We start from the raw sequence: 19,009 nt of genomic DNA, 5'->3' as shown, positions 1-19,009 counted from the left end.
CCAATAATCTTAGCGCTTGGCCATATTGCTTCAGTAAACATATGGTGAGCAGCAAGATGCACACTGCAGAGTACAGAAGCTTTTCTAATTATTTCCTGGGTGTTGGAATGAGAAGACACAGGGATCAAAAGAGCTCTCTGGAATATAACCGAAGTCACCTGGCAGTACAAATGACTTGAAAAAGAAATAAACTTCTGTTTTACAAACCACTAAAACCTAGGGTTGTTTGTAACTGCAGATTTCCCCAGTGAATTTGGAGCTGATTTTAATGGTTTTTAGTCCAGTATCCAGTCAAGAGTCTACGTCGTATTTGGTTAAATCTTAAATCTCTTAAATCTCTTATTCTGGGCCGGGCGTTGTGGCTCACGCCTGTAATCCAAGCACTTTGGAGGCCAAGGCGGGCAGATCACCTGAGGTCAGGAGTTCAAGACTAGCCTGACCAACATGGTGAAACCCTGTCTTTAAAAATAAATAAATAAATAAATAAATCTCTTATTCTGGAACAGTGCCTTTTCTTTCTTTTGTTTTTTGTTGTTGTTATTGTTTGTTTGTTTGTTTTTTGTTTTGTTTTAAGACAGAGTCTTGCTCTGTTGCCCAGGCTGGAGTGCAGTGTCACGATCTCGGGTCACTGCAACCTGTGAGTCCCAGGTTCAACTGATTCTCCTGCCTCAGCCTCCAGAGTAGCTGGGATTACAGACGTGATCCACCATGCTGGCTAATTTTTGTATTTTTAGTGGAGATGGGGTTTCACCACGATGGCCAGGCTTGCCTCGAACTCCTGACCTCAAGTGATCTGCTCACCTTGGCCTCCCAAAGTGCTGGAATTACAGACATGGTGGCTCATGCCCAGCCTCCCACTTAACTTTTCTTTCCTTCCTTGTTTCTTCTCCTTTTTCATTTTCTTACTTTTTTTCTCCTAGGAAACATGTTCAAAGATATTGTTCTTCTTGATAAAATTTACTTTTTAAAGAAGCCAAGTCAGTAATCATATATAATATCCCATATTCTGAATATATCTGATTATGTTCTTTTGTCGTGTTTTAACATTTTCCTCTAAGCCAATACTCAATCTTGGTTGCACCTTGACATCACTTTGGGAGCTTGAAAAAACACAAATGCCTAGATCCCACCTGAAGAGGTTCTAATGTAATTAGTCTGGGAATGGGGAGCTTTAAAAGGCCCTGAGTTGATTTTGATGTGAGGGGAAGGTTGTGACTCATGGATCTAACGGTTAGATCAGTCTTAACCCAGGATTCTGTACATGCCAAACTGCAGTACATCAGGTGCTCTGTAGACTTAGGTTCTATCACTGTTCATGATGCTAAATTTGATGACTAGCTGAAAGTGGTGACAGAGCTCTCCTTGTAACTGTATGTTTTTCTCTCCGTAAATTAGCAAATAATCTGTGGCGCAATGTCATAACATTTTGGGAATATCCTGTTTCCCATAAATTTTTAAGTACAGTTTTTGGCATCCATTAGTGATCCTTGCTAGAATCGATTATTTCATATTTACAACAAGCTGACTTTCTATCATTCTACATTTTCAAGCAGCCAGCATTCTTTTTTGTTTTGTTTTTGTTTGTCTTCGAGACTGCGTTTTGCTCTTTCACCCAGGCTGAAGGGCAGTGGTGCGATCAGGGATAACTGCAACTTCCACTTCCCAGGTTCAAGCAATTCTCCTGCCTCAGTCTCCCTAGTAGCTATGATTGTGGGTGCCTGCCACCACACCCTGCTAATTTTTGTATTTTTAGTAGAGATGGGGTTTCGCCATGTTGGCCAGAGTGGTCTTGAACTCCTGACCTCATGTGATTCACCCACCTTAGCCTCCCAAAGTGCTGAGATTACAGGCATGAGCCACCACACCTGGCTGCCAGCATGCTTGTGTACAGAGTTTCCTTAATTAATTGACAACTATAGTTCTCCATAAAAAGTTAAGGTGTGCCAAGCATGCTGGGTGGCTCACACCTGTAATATCAGCACTTTGGGAGGCGGAAGCGAGTGAATCACTTGACGTCAGGAGTTTGAGACCAGCCTCACTAATGTGGTGAAACCCTTGTCTTTACTAAAAACACATAAAAAATCAGTCAGGTGTGGTGGAAAGGGCCTGTAATCCCAGATACTCGGGATTATTTATTCGATGTATTGCAATCAATTACTGTTATTATCTTTATTGATGCTCAAATTAACTCATATTTGGCCAGTGGGAACCCCTTTAAGCTGGTTTATCTTTTTTGACATGCCCTCTTTTGTCTGAGCATCTCCTTCCTTTCTGGGACAACACAATGTCCCAGGCTCACCTAGAATTTTCTCTGCCACAATGTGGAGCCAGTCATTTCTTCAAAGAGTTTATTTTCATTTTCATGGGGAATGGTAATTACAAGTTAAGGTCTAGATGCTTATTGCTTTTGGAGTGTCATTTCATCCCCACCCAATGGACAGAGCTGGGAAATACACTTTTATTTATTTATTTTTTTTGAGACATCTGGATCTGTGGCCCTGGCTGGAGTGCAGTGGTGGGATCTCAGCTCACTGCAACCTCCGCCTCCCGGGTTCAACCGATTCTCATGCCTCAGTCTCCCGAGTAGCTGGGATTTACAAGCATGTCCCACTATACTTAGCTAATTTTTGTATTTTTAATGGAGTCAGGGTTTCGCCTTGTTGGCCAGGATGGTCTCCATCTCTTGGCCTCATGCAATCTGCCCACCTCGGCCTCCCAAAGTGCTGAGGTTGCAGGTGTGAGCCACTGCACTGGGCCTGGGAAATGCATTTTTAAAAATCATGAATTCAGGGCCAGGTGCAGTGGCTCACACCTGTAATCCCAGCACTTTGGCAGGCAGATTGTGTAAGCCCACGAGTTGAAGACCAGCCTGGTCAACATAAGGAAACTCTGTTTCTTTTTGGTTTTAAGAAGCAGAGAGTTTAGTAGGCAAGAAGGAAAAGAGAACACATACAGAAGAAGCTCCCCGTACAGAGACAGAGGAAGGGGGCTCCAAAGCCAAAAGAAGAGGTCCCCACCTGCCAAGGATACCAGCCAGGTAAATATGCAGAGGCTGGAGGAGGCAATGTTTGATTTGCAAAGGGCTCAGGGGTTTGACTAGGCATGTCATTCATGTAGCTGGAGAAAAAGCTGTTCCTACCACTCTAGCCTTCTAATATGCAAATATAGGATGCCATGATGTTCTACACAAGTAGGAATATGTGGGGGTGGCCATGTTGCCGGGAATATGTGGGGAAAGGACAAGAAGGCCAGGAATCTCTGAGTTTGGGTTTTGCATATCAAATCATTTGCATATCAATGGTTGCTGGCCTGGCTCTAAGAGCCGGGTCTTTACAAGAAACTTTTCCAAAGATGCTTTAAAGAATGAAAACTTCCCAAGGACCCTTTTTCCTACATTTCCAGCTGTGGAGATGCCACACTAACTGCTGTTAGCAGGTTTTGGACGAGGACTCTTTCTGGCTACTTTCTGCTGAAAAGGGATGTCCTTCCAAGGATGTCCTTGGAAGAACGGTGTGTCCATGTGCGGTTCAGTTTACAGCACCATTTGGAGTTTGATTGCTTTTAGGCAAGAAGAAACAATTTGAGTTGTAGTATTGAGTATATGGGGTCCAAATCTCAATACAAGACATATAAGCAAGAGAGTGTTTAATAAAGGGGTTAACCAATTCCATAAGTAAGACTGGAATTTGTTAAAGAGGGATCTTAGCCACTTGTCACTAAAGCCGGCATTTTCCCTGATCCTGTCAATAATTTTGACTGGATTTTTTTTTCTTTTCTGAGATGGAGTCACTTGTTGCCCAGGCTGGAGTGCAATGGTGCGATCTCTGCTCACTGCAATCTCTGCCTCCCGGGTTCAAGCGATTCTCGTGCCTCAGCCTCCCGAGTAGTGGGGATTACATGCGTGTGCTACCATGCTTGCCTAAATTTCTATATTTTTAGTAGAGACGGGGTTTTGCCATGTTGGCCAGGCTGGTCTTGATCTCCTGACCTCAAGTGATGCGCCCACCTGGAGCCTCCCAAACTGTTGGGATTACAGGTGGGAACCATGGTGCCTGGCTGATTTGATTTTTAAGTAGCTGTAAATTTTTCTCTACTTTACTAGAAGTGTTAATCCAAAAGTAGCATGTTTCATTTAAAACTACATTACTAAACCCAATAACAAGTACTAGCAGATGGCTGGGCATGGTGGCTCACGCCTGTAATCCCAGCACTTTGAGAGGCCAAGGTGGGCAGATCACCTGAGGTCTGGAGTTTGAGACCAGCCTGACCAATATGGAGAAACCCTATCTCTACTGAAAATACAAAATTAGCTGGGTGTGGTGGTGCATGCCTGTAATGCCAGCTACTTGGGAGGCAGAGTCAGGTGAACCTGAAAGGTAGAGGTTGCGGTTAGCTGAGATCGCACCATGGCACTCCAGCCCAGGCAACAGGCACAACCCTCCATCTCAAAAAAAAAAAAAAAAAAGTCCTAGCAGACTCAGCGATACTAAAACTTTCATGCTTCGTTTTTGTCAACTATTATCCCTGTTATAAGGCTATTAATTAAGCCAAATACTAAAGCAATGGAAGCTCCGTCCAATATTTCGGTTAGAAGATGCCACCGTGTATAACCCTATTGCAAATAGTGGAGTGAGGACAGCAGTTCCCACAAGTGTGGTGTGGTAGGTAATTTCCATCTAAAATTTTACTTGCCAAGATACAGAATTCCCCATTGGGGGTCTATGAAGTTCCTTGGTTTTATTTTCCCCAACAAAGAAACCTCTGGGTTATGGGCACCTTACTCACTTTCATTACCTGGCAGCATATAATTGCCCAGAACTAGCAGGTTGGTTTACACTTTTACATTACCCATCCCTTTTTTTTTTTCCCAAGCTGCAGAAGATCACCACTTGATTCATAGGAATAAGCAGGATTAGTCTAAAATGTAGGCAAAAACTTAAAAACAATTAATCAGAGTAGGATTCAATGACAAATGTATGATAAGCTTTGGAGCAAAATTTTTCTCTCCAGTCATCGTTTTTGGTAAAAATTAATTATGAATAAACTTTAGTTTTATACTTGGCCTGATTATTTGCATAAATTCAGCAAGAATGGTTACTTTTATATAGGCCTTTTAGATTGGCTTTGATGAAACTCTGTTCCACAAGAAATTTCAGATAAGACTTTTAAAGCCAAGTCCAGCCATGGTTTATATACTCTTAACACCTGTGAGTTGGGTGATCCTCTCCTCTTAAGATCCCAAGATAAACTCGGAGCTTCCAGACCTGTTAGAAAGTGACATTCTTTACTGACCACAGATTAGGAACCCTGTGCAGGGACTGTGCAGACAAGGTATGAGGCCAGTTTTCCCCAAGGGGTTTTTATTGGCTCTGCAGGTCAAGCTTGATTCCTTAAAGGGAAACATACCCTTTCAGTCAGAGCCTTGGTAAAATAACCAGTTTTTCCAATTGTGTCCTGTTGACAAAGAAAAATGATGCTTAAGGCACTGATGCAAACAACTATATTGCTATAAGTTAAGAGTACTCACAGTTTCCAAATTCTAGAGGAACAAGGCAGAGAAAAATACACGTTCCAAATTTTGTTCACAATAATATGCCTTACTCAATTATTAAAGGCCATAAATAGTTTGAAATAACTTTCCTTGACTCTGAAAATCACAACAGGGAGCAGCAATATTCCAAGAAAAAGCTAAAAAGGTTGCTTTAACTTTCTGAGTGTAGTCCACTTAGTTGACTTTTATTTTGCTTGATATTTGTCAACATGTCAGTTCCATATGAGTCTTGTACATTCTTTATTTCAATGTTATAATCTTTAAGTCTATTAAAAACTTGCATTTGGTGCGGGGCTTGGTGGCTCATGCCTGTGATCCCAGCACTTTGGGAGGCCGAGGTGGGCAGATCATGAGGTCAGGAGATTGAGACCATCCTGACCAACACTGTGAAATCCCATCTCTACTAAAAATACAAACAATTAGCCAGGCGTAGTGGCATCTACCTGTAGTCCCAGTTATTCTGGAGGCTGAGGCAGGAGAATCACTGGAACCTGGAGGCAGAGGTTGCAGTGAGCCAAAATCACGCCACTGTACTCCGGCCTGGGTGACAAAGCATGACTCTATCTCAAAAAAAACAAAACAAAAAACCTGCACTTGAGAACACTTGAGATGGGAGGTTTGCCTGAACTTTGTTAAAGTCCTTAATATAGCTTGATTATAAACCATCTTTTGAGAAGGAACAAAGCAGGACAACAATTGTCTGCGAATGACAAATTTCTGGGATGGCTATGGTTAAAAATATGACTGACAAGTTTATTTATCTTTGTGGTTTACAATAACTTTACCCTTAATTATGATTGATAGCATATACTTAGACATTAGAAATCCCATACAATTTTAGAACATATATTAGTATTATTCACCAAAATATAACTTAAAGAAGATTGGACATCATTTTTGCAATCTCATGTGACTAAACATGTCAAATGATCTTGTTTTCCTCTGAGCATTTCAGGGGCCCTCTGAACCATCCCAAAAGCCAGGCATCCAGAAAGACAATTTCCAGACTGCCATAAATTAATTTGCCAAAATAATGACTTAAAAGGCAAAAACCTTTCATCAGCCTTTACTACAACATGAAAATTTTATCCAAAGAAAAATTTTGCCCTTGTATTAGTTTATTAATGTTAACTCCAATTTGTTTACATGAAACCTTATAGATTATTCCATCTAATCCTAAGCAATTTGACCATGAGGTGAAATCTTAACAAACGTTTTATAACCCTTTTACTAAAGGGCAGATTGGTGTCTTAAGACCTCCTTCCTATGCTTTTATTTTAATTCTTAATTTATGAAAAGACCATAGAGATGCTATGGAGAAGATGGTGCAGTGCTTCTACCATGCATTTTATTGCAAGGCAACCCAAAGGGAACTGGCTTATTTTGCAATCAGCCCATCTCTGATAGGAGTCTCATCTCCGTGGAGGATAGGAATGGGGAAACCCTGTTTCTAGAAAAAAATACAAAAATTAGCCGGGTGTGGTGGCATGCAACTGTAGTCCCAGCTATGAGGAAAGCTGAGATGGGAGGGAGGTTTGCCTGAACCTATGAGGTCTAGGCTGCAGTGAGCTGAGATCATTCCATTGCACTCCAGCCTGGGTGACAGAGCTAGACTCTGTCTCGAAAACATACAAATAAAAAAAATTAAAAATTATGAATTCATATTGATACATAATTTTGAAAAATTTACCTAATGAAAGTAAGGCTCCTAGAGGAGGTAAGATTTGGTTATCTCCTGGTCAGCTTGGAAAGAGGAGTTTGCAGAAGTAGAAGGTGAGGAATGATAACCTACAGAAAACTCACTTCACAGCAACAGAAACAAAAGATAGAGGATGTCATGATTTATGTCTTGGCCCTGCCACATATGTGACCTTATGTAAATTACTTTTTTCCCTTTGAGTCTCAGATTTCCCCTTTGTAAAGGTGAAATCCCAGTTCCTCTTCTGAGACCCTCTGACGTTACTGTAAGCATCAAAGGAGATGATGATTACCATTTGTGGTACTATTATGAGGATATACACACATACTGATATATAGATCCCTGCACAGATACACAAAAAAACTGGTAACAGTAACTGCCTAAAGTATGTGAAGTTAGGAGTCAGTGAGAGACTTTTCACTACATGTAAAAGTATTTATATTAGAGTCAGATTCTCGCTCTGTTGCCCGGGCTGAAGTAGAGTGGCTTAATCCTGGGTCACTGCAGTCTCAAACTCCTGGCCTCAAGCAATCTTCCTATCTCATCCTCCCCTAGCTAGGACTACAGGCATGGGCTACCACTCCTGGATAATTTTTTTCTTTTTTGTAGGAAGTGGGGTCTTGCCACATTGTCAAGACTGGCATCAAACTCCTGAGCTCAAGCAACCCCCCTGCCTCCACCTCCCAAAGTGCTGGGATTACAGGCGTGAGCCACCACGCCCGGATAATTTTGTATTTTTTTAGTAGAGAGGAGGTTTCTCCATGTTGGTCAGGCTGGTCTTGAACTCCCGCTCAGGTGATCCACCGGCCTCGGGCCTCCCAAAGTGCTGGGGATTACAGGCATGAGTCACCTTGCCCAGCTATGAATACCTTTCTTGAGAATGGAAAAAAAAATGTAAGTAGGTAATGAATTTGAAAGAGCTTTGTAAATCATCAAGTATGACACAAATATTAGGATTTTATTGTTACTATTATCCACCAGCAGCAATGCATCAAACGCTGGTTCTGTGATTATTTATTGGTGAAAAAGTTGAATAAATCAATGTATTATACCCATATGTTGGAATATTGAATTCATTTTCTTTTACAAATAACACTTTGGAATAATTGATGATACTGGCAAATGCTCAAGATGAGTGGAAAAATATATAAGCACTGTATAGGTGAATAATTCTACTCTTGTGCATTCCCTGTGTCAACATACACAAAAAGAAAAAAGACTGTTAGGAACCATCCACAATGGTTTGAGGGGGAAGATGGAGACATAAAGTATTCATTTTATTGACTATATTTTCGGTATATTCCAGATTTTCTACGAGTTAGTAAATGCCACTAAAAAAGAGCCAAAGAACATCACAGCTACACCTTCAAAGACGGTCAGAAAAATAATTTTTGGGGGTGTGTTTTCGATCTGGACACTAACAGGGACGCTGATTGCTCCCGCCAGTAAGTCAAGCCCAGCAGATAAAAAATAATTTTTAAAAACCTTGTGAGAGTGATGTGCCGCAGGAAGGGAGGAGGAAGAAGCAAGCGTGGGCGGCACTAAAGGAGGAACCTAAACCTCCATCTGCTACCCCCGGAGATTAAGAACTACAGGGAGAGGCGAGAGAGACTACGACCGCCCTACGGCTAGAGCGGCCACGAAGAAAACACTTCCGGGGTGGGGCTATCTGGCTCTTTCCCTTCCGCGTGGGGAATGTGGACCGCCTGCAAAGTTAAGGTTCAGGATTCCTTGGCCACCGCTTCCATCACTCTAAGACGGTGCCTGAGATTGGGGGCAACCATGGCAAAAAGCAAGTTCGAGTACGTGAGGGACTTCGAGGCTGATGACACCTGCTTGGCTCACTGCTGGGTGGTAGTGCGGCTGGACGGCAGGAATTTCCATCGGTGAGGGAGCTCTGCTCTGGGCGTCGCATTACGCCAGCGCTTCTGGGGAATCCAGTTCCTACCCTTGCCAATTCTTCTTGCCCCCGACCCTTTGCGTTACCAGGGTAACGCGGTAGCCAATGAATGCGCAGCATGGAGCATCGCCCCGCCCTGCGTGTTAGCTAGGACTCTGCCTGAACCCGGGCTGTTAGCGTAATTAAATGGGCGACGGGCTCCCCTGATGAGGATCTTACATGGAGTGCCCGTGTTAAGTGAACAGAGACCTGTTAGCAAGGACGTGGTATTAAAAGTCACTCTTATGCGCAGTACTTAAGCTCTTAAGCCAATTGCCCAGCTATTCTGTTAGATATCTTTGAATGCTCACTGTTTCAGAGATCTGTGTAAGCGTTGCTTGTGGGCAATACTTAGGTCTATGCTTCATTATCAAGAACAGGCCACATGGACTAGATTCAAGAGAGAGTCAGAAAAAAAAGAGGCGGCCAGGTGCGGGAGGCGGGAGGCTAACTTAAGGCCAGGAGTTGGAGACCAGGTTTTTTGGGTTTTGTTCTTTTTTTGTTTTTTTTTTTTCCAAAACACGCCTCTACAAAAAAAAAATCAATAAATAAATAAATAAAATAAAGAGAGAGAGACAGGGAGAGAGAAAGAAAAGAGAGAGGCCGGGCGCGGTGGCTCACGCCTGTAATCCCAGCACTTTGGGAGGCCGAGGCGGGTGGATCATAAGGTCAGGAGTTCGAAACCAGTCTGGCCAAAATGGTGAAACCCCATCTCTACTTAAAAAAAAAAAAAAATTATATATATATATATATATATATATATATATATATATATATATAAAATAAAATTAAAAATACAAAAAATTACCTGGGTGTAGCAGCCACCGCCTGTAATCCCAGATACTCCGGAGGCTGAGGCAAAGAATTGATTGAACCGGGTGGGCGGTGGTTGCAGTGAGCCGAGATCACGCCACTGCACTCCAGCCTGGGTGATAGAGCGACACTCCGTCTCAAAAAAAAAAAGAAAAGAGAAAGAAAAAAAAACAATTTGCCGGGCACAGCGGTGCATACCTATAGTCACAGCTACTCGGGAGGTTGAGGTGGGAGAATCCCTTGAGCCTGAGAGGTCAAGGCTGCAGCGAGCGGTAATTGGGCCGCTGCACTCCAGCGTGGGTGACAGAGCAAGACTGTGTCTCAGAAAAAGGGGAAGAGGGCGAACGAAATATAACAGAAAAATGGGAATTTAATTTTTTAAAATGGCTGCATTATTAATAATGATCATTATAACTAACATTAATTGAGCACTTACTAGGAGCTAGGTATGATTACTTTTATCTTTCCCCTAATCTTTAGGACAACCCAGTGAGATAAATATTCTTTTATTCCCATTTCACGGAAAGGAGAGTTGAGGCTTAGCATTTATGTCTGGTTTTCTCAATTTCAGGGCAGGAAAAAAACTAAGTTCTTAAGGAAATGGATCAGGTTGTGGCTAGCTGAGCATTTGGGTTCACAGTGCTATCACATTATCGTCTCCAAACAGCCTTTGTTATCTAGCAACAGGGCCTCTTGTTAATGAGGCTTCCATCCATGTCTTCTTCCTTTTTCTCTTTCCCCTATGAAGGTTTGCCGAGAAGCACAACTTTGCAAAACCTAATGACAGCCGTGCTCTCCACCTGATGACCAAATGTGCCCAGACCGTGATGGAAGAACTAGAGGATATTGTGATTGCATATGGACAGAGTGATGAGTACAGCTTTGTGTTCAAGCGGAAAACCAATTGGTTTAAAAGAAGAGCCAGGTAATTCCATGACCTTCTTCTTTTCTTCAGAGTATTTCCTACCAGCATCTGGTTTTCTGTTTATCTTAATCACAGACTTACAGACTATAGATGATGTCTGCAGTATTTGTAACTCCAGAGTGCATGTATATTTCCTAGATTGCTGTACTTCCATCTGATAGCCGAGCATTCTGTATGCTTCTTTATCCGATTCTTACCCCGACATGTCCCTTAGGATTAGTTTCTAGACTGACCTAGCATTGAACATTAAAACTAGAAGCATAGACCATAAAATTGTAATATTAACAATTCATAGGTTGGCTTTAGCCAGTGACAGTCTCTACATGCATTGTATTTTTATTTACACTGTTGATTAAGGGGGATCTTAGCATAAAATAGACACAAATCGGATATTTGACTTGGCAATATTTTAAAACTCTGCATGGGAAACAAATCATATACTGAATTGGTTTTTCCTTTCCTTTTCTTTTTCCTTTCCTTCCTTTTCTTTCTTTCAATATGGGGTCTCCCTGTGTTGCCCAGGCAGGTCTCAAACTCCTGGCCTCAAGCAATTCTTCTGCCTTGGCCTCTCGAAGTGCCAGGATTACAGGTGTCAGCCACTAGACCCAGCCTGAACTGGCATTTTTAAAAAAACAATGGTTTCCCCTCTTCTATGGCTGAAAACACAAATAGGTCAGGCATGGTGGCTCACACCTGTAATCCCAACACTTTGGGAGGGCAAGGGAGAGGATACTTGAGTGCAGAAGTTTGAGGCCAGCCTGGGCAAGATGGTGAAACCCTGTCTCTACAAAAAATGTAAACGTTAGCCAGGCACAGTGGTATACACCTGTAGTCCCAACTACTCAGGAGGCAGGAGGATCCCTTGAGCCAAGGAATTTGAGGCAGCAATGAGCTATGATCATACCAATGCACCCCAGCCTGGGGGACAGAGAGATACTAACTTTAAAAAAAATTTTTTTAAGTAATTCTTGAATCATAAATTCATATCACATCCTGTAGGGAAAAATTTAGTATTAGTAGGTTACTTAATAGAAGTGGAAAGAGAGGCAGGCTGCATTTAAAATACGTAACTGGCCAGGTATGATGACTCATGCCTTTAATCCCAGCACTTTGGGAGGCCAAGGCGGGTGGATCACTTGAGGTCAGCAGTTCGAGACCAACCTGGTCAACATGGTAAAACCCCATCTCTACTAAAAATACAAAAATTAGCTGGGCATGGTGGCTTGCGCCTGTAATCCCAGCTACTCGGAAGTCTGTGGCAGGAGAATCACTTGAACCTGGGAGGTGGAGGTTGTAGTGGACTGAGATGGCGCCACTGCATTCCAACCTGGGCAACAGAACAAGACTCCGTCTCAAAAAAAAAAAAAAAAAATGGGACCAAGGTATTAAAATGGTGTTTCTTAGCCAAATGCATTTTGTCTCCTGGCTATCTGGGCAGTTTTCGTAACCTCTCTGTGGCACTCACAGGTCTTAGCATGGTATTGAATTAATTCCGTGTATTTTTCCTTTTCTTGCTCCACCCAATGTGCCTTACATCTGCAAGTAAGTTCATGACTCACGTGGCCTCCCAGTTCGCCTCCAGCTATGTGTTTTATTGGCGGAATTACTTTGAGGACCAGCCCCTTCTGTATCCCCCAGGCTTTGATGGAAGAGTCGTGGTGTATCCTAGCAACCAGACCTTAAAGGACTACCTCAGCTGGCGACAAGCAGATTGTGAGTGGCACCAAATAAACACCTGTAGTTAAACCACCAATTCCATGCCTTACAAGTGTTGATCTGATGCAGGATTGGTTCACATATACTTTGTTTTGTATACATTTTATATAGAATGCAGTAGTTAAATATTTTTTCAATTAGTTAAAAGTATTGATAAATTTATCTCTATTTTTGTTTGTTCGTTTGAGATGGAGTTTTGCTCTTGTTGCCCAAGCTGGAGTGCAGTGGCGCAATCTTGGCTCACCACAACCTACACCTCCCCAGTTCCAGCGATTCTCCTGCCTCAGCCTCCTGAGTAGCTGGGATCATAGGCATGCGCCACCACACCCAGCTACTTTTTTGTATTTTTAGTAGAGACAGCGTTTCTCCATGTTGGTCAGGCTAGTCTTGAACTCCCAGCCTCAGGTGATTCACCTGCCTCAGCTTCCCAAAGTGCTGGGATTACAGGTGTGAGCTACCACACCCAGCCTCCTTATCTGTATTAAAAAAAAAAATAGTCAGATATAGTAATACTGAAATCTACATTCCAACTCAGTACTGGACAGAGCCTCTGCAGTGGTAGCCACCTTTACACACACACACACACACACACACACACACACACACACACACACATACACGGCAGGGTGCCATAGTCTCTGCCTTTTCCTGTTGCTCCTCTGGGGTCACCCACTGTTTTACACATTTATGTTCATGCCAGCCTCAGTGGGTATTTGAATTGTGACCCCTGCCTTATGTGACTCTGATGTTTGTGAGACTTTTACTTGCTTGTTCTGTTTTGGTTTTTCCCGACGAACTGGAAAGAGATTGGAATAATAGAAATCAAATAACGTCTAAAGTATTCCTAAGATCAACACACAAATTAACAGCTTTGTATAATGTATAACTGAAATGACCAAATAAAACTGGTGTTGGGAATAAGGGTTTGTTCCTCCGACTCCTTCCCTCCATGTTCCCTGTGTAAGACTTCCGGCAAGTCACTAGATGTCTCTGAGATCTCTCTAAAGAGGAGTGAGACGGGGCTCTAGTATTCCTTGAAGCATGAATATTGAATAAAGATTTTCTGTATATAAACATTACTATTTTGTTCTCCTTACAGGTCACATCAATAATCTTTATAATACAGTTTTCTGGGCACTTATACAACAATCTGGACTAACACCAGTAGAAGCCCAAGGGAGATTACAGGTATAAAGATTTTACTATGTTAATATTTAATGGGATGGTTTGCTGTAGGCTCTCCCATAACTTTTTTTATGTTAATGTTACTTTTTTTTTTTTTTAAGATCCCTTTACAGCTTTGTTTTGAAAGAATATAAAAATCATAATAGGAGCAGCTCTGCTGCCTGCTTGGTCTGTAATCCTGGATGAGTTACTGCTTCTCCGTGTCCTCGGCATTGGCTCTGCCTTCCCATGTGCTAACATTTGCCTGAAGCTATGTGTGACTGCCGTCTTCAGCACTGCCTTTTTTTTTTTTTTTTTTTTAAAGTTTCACTCTGTCACCCAGGCTAGAGTGCAGTGGTGTGATCTCAGCTCACTGCAACTTCTGCCTCCTGTGTTCAAGCGATTCTCGTGCCTCAGCCTCCCAGGTAGCTGGGATTACAGGCACATGCTACCAGGTCTGGCTAATTTTTGTATTTTTAGTAGAGACGGGGTTTTACCATGTTGGCCTGGCTGGTCTCGAACTCCTGACCTCAGGCAATCTGCCTGCCTTGGCCTCCCAGAGTGCTAGGATTATAGGCATGAGCCACTGCACCTGGCCGGCACTGACTTTGTCCATGACACCAGGCCTCTTCCATCATTCCCATTCCCTGCTGGGCACCTGTAGTTTCTTGGATTTTTGACCCCTGTGTATGGGAAGAATACACGCTCGGGGGGTCAGATAAGTACTCATATCATGCTTCTGTGTAGTTTTATCCTCTCTGCCTCAGTTCTTTATAGGTGAAATGTAGAAAATAGTTTCTACCTCATAGGTTTATGGTGAGAATTAAATAGCATGATGCATGTAAAACACAGAATAGTATGAAGCATATTGTAAGTGCTTAATAAATACTGGTTTTTATTATTAGATAACAGTGCTACTTGTAGGAAGACTAACTGTGAAATGAGGTAATGTGTTGTAACAGTTCTTTTATTTGTATTTTATTTTTTTTAGACGGAGTCTTACTCTGTCACCTAGGCTGGAATGGTGCAGTGGCATGATCTCAGCTCACTGCAACCTCCACCTCCCAGGTTCAAGCAGTTCTCTGCCTCAGCCTCCCGAGTAGCTGGGATTACAAGCATCCACCACCACACCTGGCTAATTTTTGTGTTTTTAGTAGAGACGGGGTTTCGCCATCTTGGCCAGGCTGGTCTTGAACTCTTGTCCTCATGATTCACCTTGGCTTCCCAAAGTGCTGGGATTATAGGCGTGAGCCATCGTGCCTGGCCTATTTGCTTTTTTATTTTATCTATTTATTTATTTTTTGAGATGGAGTCTCACTATTTTCCCCAGGCTGATCTTGAACTCCTGGGCTCCAGCAATCCTCCCACTTAGCCTCCCAAGTAGCTGGGATTACAGGTGCAGGCCGCTGTGCCCAGCTGTAACAGTTACTAATACAATGCCTGATACATTATAATTGCTCAGGAAATGGTTGTCATTTTTAATAATACTAATGATAGAGATTTATATGTAGCAATAATAGGAATACTGGGGCCACATGTGGTTCATGCCTGTAATCCCAGCACTTTGGGGAGGCTAAGGTGGGCAGATCACCTGAAGTCAGGCGTTTGAGACCAGCCTGGCCAACGTGGTGAGACCCTGTCTCTACAAAAATTAGCCCGGTATCGGGCACATGCCTGTAATCCCAGCTACTCAGGAGGCTGAGGCATGAGAATCGCTTGAACCTAGGAGGTGGAGATTGCAGTGAGCCGCGATTATGCTACTGCACTCCAGCCTGGGTGACAGAGTGAGACTCCGTCTCAAAAAAGGGAATACTGGTAGGTATATCCAGTTTTGAAAGAATCAAGTTCAGATTTTGAATATTTGTAGAAGAGTAAGGACAACCTTTTAATACTGGGCAATTTATATAACCTTTCTAAGTTTTACTTGACCAAATACATAATATATACTCAGTTAGTATTAATTCCCCTTGTTCTCTTTCAGTCTTGATTTGTGACGCCATTGTTTGGTATAGAGAGAATTTTATCTAAATAAGATCTAATTGTTCTTAAGATGAAAATTTACTAGTAACTCTAAGATGTTTGATCAAATCCTTCCATTTCTTGATTGTGGAAGTTCAGGTGGCAGACTGAATGGATAGAGTAGCATTAGCAGAGAAAGACCTCCAGGCCGGGCGCGGTGGCTCACACCTGTAATCCTAGCACTTTGGGAGGCCGAGGCAGGTGGATTGCCTGAGCTCAGGAGTTCGAGACCAGCCTGGGCAACACAGTGAAACCCCGTCTCTACTAAAAGTCAAAAAAATTAGCCGGCCATGGCAGTGTGCACTTGTAGTCCCAGCTACTCAGGAGGCTGAGGCAGGAGAATTGCTTGAACCCGGGAGGCAGAGGTTGCAGTGAGCCAAGATTGCACCACTGCACTCCAGCCTGGGAGATAGAGTGAGACTCCATCTCCATAGAAAAAAAAAAAGACATGCAGAGCTTTTAATATATGTTTTTATTTCCTCAGGGAACCCTTGCAGCAGACAAGAATGAGATTTTGTTTTCTGAATTCAATATCAACTATAATAATGAACCGCTGATATATAGGAAGGGGACGGTGCTGATATGGCAGAAGGTAATGCTGTTATGTTCAAAGAAAAATGGAAGTCAGGAAAAAAGAGAGCCCGTGCCCATTCCAAGCTGTGTCCTGCCTGCTGCCTGTATGCTGATGCGACTCCAGTCGCTAACGCAAACCAGATCCTTTCCTACAGGGGATGCCATAGATTCTTCTTATTTTGGATGTGCATTTTGTCAGTTAGTAGTGGTCCAAAATCTCCCATACATAAGTTGAATTACAGAATTTTAGAATTAATGCCCTTATTTTTCTGTTTTGTAAGCTTCCCTGTATTAAATAAAATCCTTTTAAACGGATATAGTACAGGTATCAGGATTTGGGCATTCGTAAAATACTTACAAAGTACTTTCTCTCACACTGGATAATACCATTAAATGGTTTCTCCATCCCATGACAACTATAATATGATGAGGCACTAAGAGAAGATGTATATGAGGGTTTGTTTTTTCCTAAATGTCATGAGATTCTCTTGACACCAATATTTCACCAATATTTCCTCTCTGTTGGGCATAATGATTTCTCTAAACTTATTTCCTCCCATGTAAAGTTGTTTTTTTCCTGAAATGAATGTTTTCGAGTACCAAGGAGTACCCTGAGAGCTAGTCATTCACTGGCAGCTCCAGCTCTTTTAGTATTTCAAAGCATTTGTTCTTTGGTACAGACTTGGATATTTCTTAATGAAGATGGAAGGTAAGAAATACCTTTAATTCTGTAGTTATTGCTAATGAGGAACATGGAATCCTTTCTTTGTTCCTAAGATCTCTTCAGAATATTATAATATTATAACTCTTGTTTTTCTTTTTTTTTTTTTTGAGATGGCGTCTTGCTCTGTCATTCAGGCTGGAGTGCAGTGGTATCATCTCGGCTCACTCCACCTCTGCCTCCTGGGTTCAAGTGATTTCCAGCTAATTTTTGTAGTTTTAGTAGAGGCAAGTTCTCACCATATTGGCCAGGCTGGTCTTGAACTCCTGACCTCAAGTGATCTGCACACCTTGGCCTCCCAAAGTGCTGGGATTACAGGCATGAGCTACCATGCCCTGCTAACATAACCTTTTAAAAATTATTTCTAATTATAAAGAACTTCATGCATAGTGAGATTTTATATATATATATATATATATATATATACACACACACACACACACATACACATACACGTACACATGTGCATATATATGCACATACATATATCTATATATATCTCAAATATGGCAGTCAGAAGTATTTGAAGATAAAAAGTGAACTATCCCCACATCTTTCTTTTCTCTCCCAAACCCACTCCTGAGTTAACAATGTCCCTGCTTTATTTTTACCTGTAGGTTGATGAAGTTATGACAAAAGAAATTAAGCTGCCAACAGAAATGGAAGGAAAAAAGATGGCAGTGACCCGAACCAGGACCAAACCAGTGCCCTTGCACTGCGATATCATTGGTGATGCTTTCTGGAAGGAACATCCAGAGATTCTAGATGAAGACAGCTGACCCTTTGCTCTTCAGTTCTGGTGTACTTAACCATGCTAGCCCTCCCACCTCCCAGGGCTCCCTGCCTTAGGTGGCCATAGCATCCCTACCACCCAGAACACTGGCACAAATGATACGACTCAAGTTGGGAGGGGGACAGGCAAGGAAGGATGGATGGGGGTGGTGGATTTTATTCTGTTTAAGCAGAACACCTTGTTTGCAATGTGGGAACATGGTTCCTTTGGCAGAAGTGCTTTTTTTTTTAAATTGCAGTACTATTTTTATAAAGCAAGAACTATTTCATGCCTTGCAGAGTGAATCATTTTTAGATTGTGACATACATCTTATAAAAACCTGTCAGTTCTTTTCACCTATGAGAGAAGAGGAGCCCAAACTCTCGCCCACCTGTTCTTAACCGGAAAACCCACTGACTTTGAAAATCTCACCTCTGCTACCCATCTACTTGCATTCATCTTTGCCAGACCTGAAGATAAATATGGGTTAATGCCTGCATGATGCCTCTGGATTCAGGAATTGCAGGGAATATGCAGGGCTTTGTGCCAGTCTCCATGTTGGCAACTTTGGCTGAACAAATGAGGAGTGGTTTCAGTGTCCTTGTGTACACATTCTGTGGATTGATTTAATGGAGTTGTCAGCATGATCATCATCATCTAGCCAGGGGCATAGTTTCTCAGGCCATTTACCTCTTTCTAAGAAGAAACAGAATTATGTGTATATATGAGAAAGAAAAACAAGAATGAGTGAATGAGGATGGAGAAACATTTACTCCGTCTACTCAAGATATTAGTTTTAAAAGTCCCTTTCCTGTTGTACTTCCTGAAAAAGATTCTCAGGTAGCTTCTGTGTAATCAGAAACATGACGTGAGTTTAAGAGCAGAGGGGTAATTGACACCTGCTGTCAATTAGCAGATAATGCTTCTGCTAATTGACAGGTAGCAGGTGTCAGAAGAGTCATAATATTAATAGCTCCACCTTCTGCTGGGCTATTGGAGATGGGTGAGAAGCAGAGAGAAGAAGGCATTATACGTAGCCAAATTTGACCTCTGAAAGGGGAAGCTATTGGGAATAGGTGATGAGAAAACTCACATTTTTCTTTTGTCCTGGTTTTAT

General features: G+C 42.2%; 1 protein-coding gene across 3 annotated transcripts; it reads left to right on the top strand.

The window, feature by feature from the left end:
* The first annotated feature begins 8,918 nt into the window (after positions 1-8,918).
* On the top strand, positions 8,919-18,184 carry THG1L (tRNA-histidine guanylyltransferase 1 like). 3 transcript variants are annotated; one of them, XM_010345337.2, is made up of 6 exons: positions 8,919-9,052; positions 10,751-10,927; positions 12,471-12,640; positions 13,743-13,831; positions 16,311-16,418; positions 17,738-18,184. In XM_010345337.2, the coding sequence occupies exons 1-6, from the start codon at positions 8,946-8,948 to the stop codon at positions 17,897-17,899; spliced, it is 813 nt and encodes a 270-aa protein (XP_010343639.1). In that variant the 5' UTR covers positions 8,919-8,945; the 3' UTR covers positions 17,900-18,184. The 3 variants fall into 3 exon arrangements, with proteins under 3 accessions (XP_010343639.1, XP_003934817.1, XP_074246408.1); XM_003934768.3 differs by having other exon boundaries at positions 8,919-9,136; XM_074390307.1 differs by lacking the exon at positions 16,311-16,418 and having other exon boundaries at positions 8,919-9,136.
* Positions 18,185-19,009: the final 825 nt, after the last annotated feature.

The sequence above is a fragment of the Saimiri boliviensis genome, chromosome 20 (genome assembly GCF_048565385.1).
Source record: "Saimiri boliviensis isolate mSaiBol1 chromosome 20, mSaiBol1.pri, whole genome shotgun sequence".
NCBI lineage: Eukaryota > Metazoa > Chordata > Mammalia > Primates > Cebidae > Saimiri > Saimiri boliviensis.
This window is presented reverse-complemented; position numbering and strand designations above follow the sequence as displayed.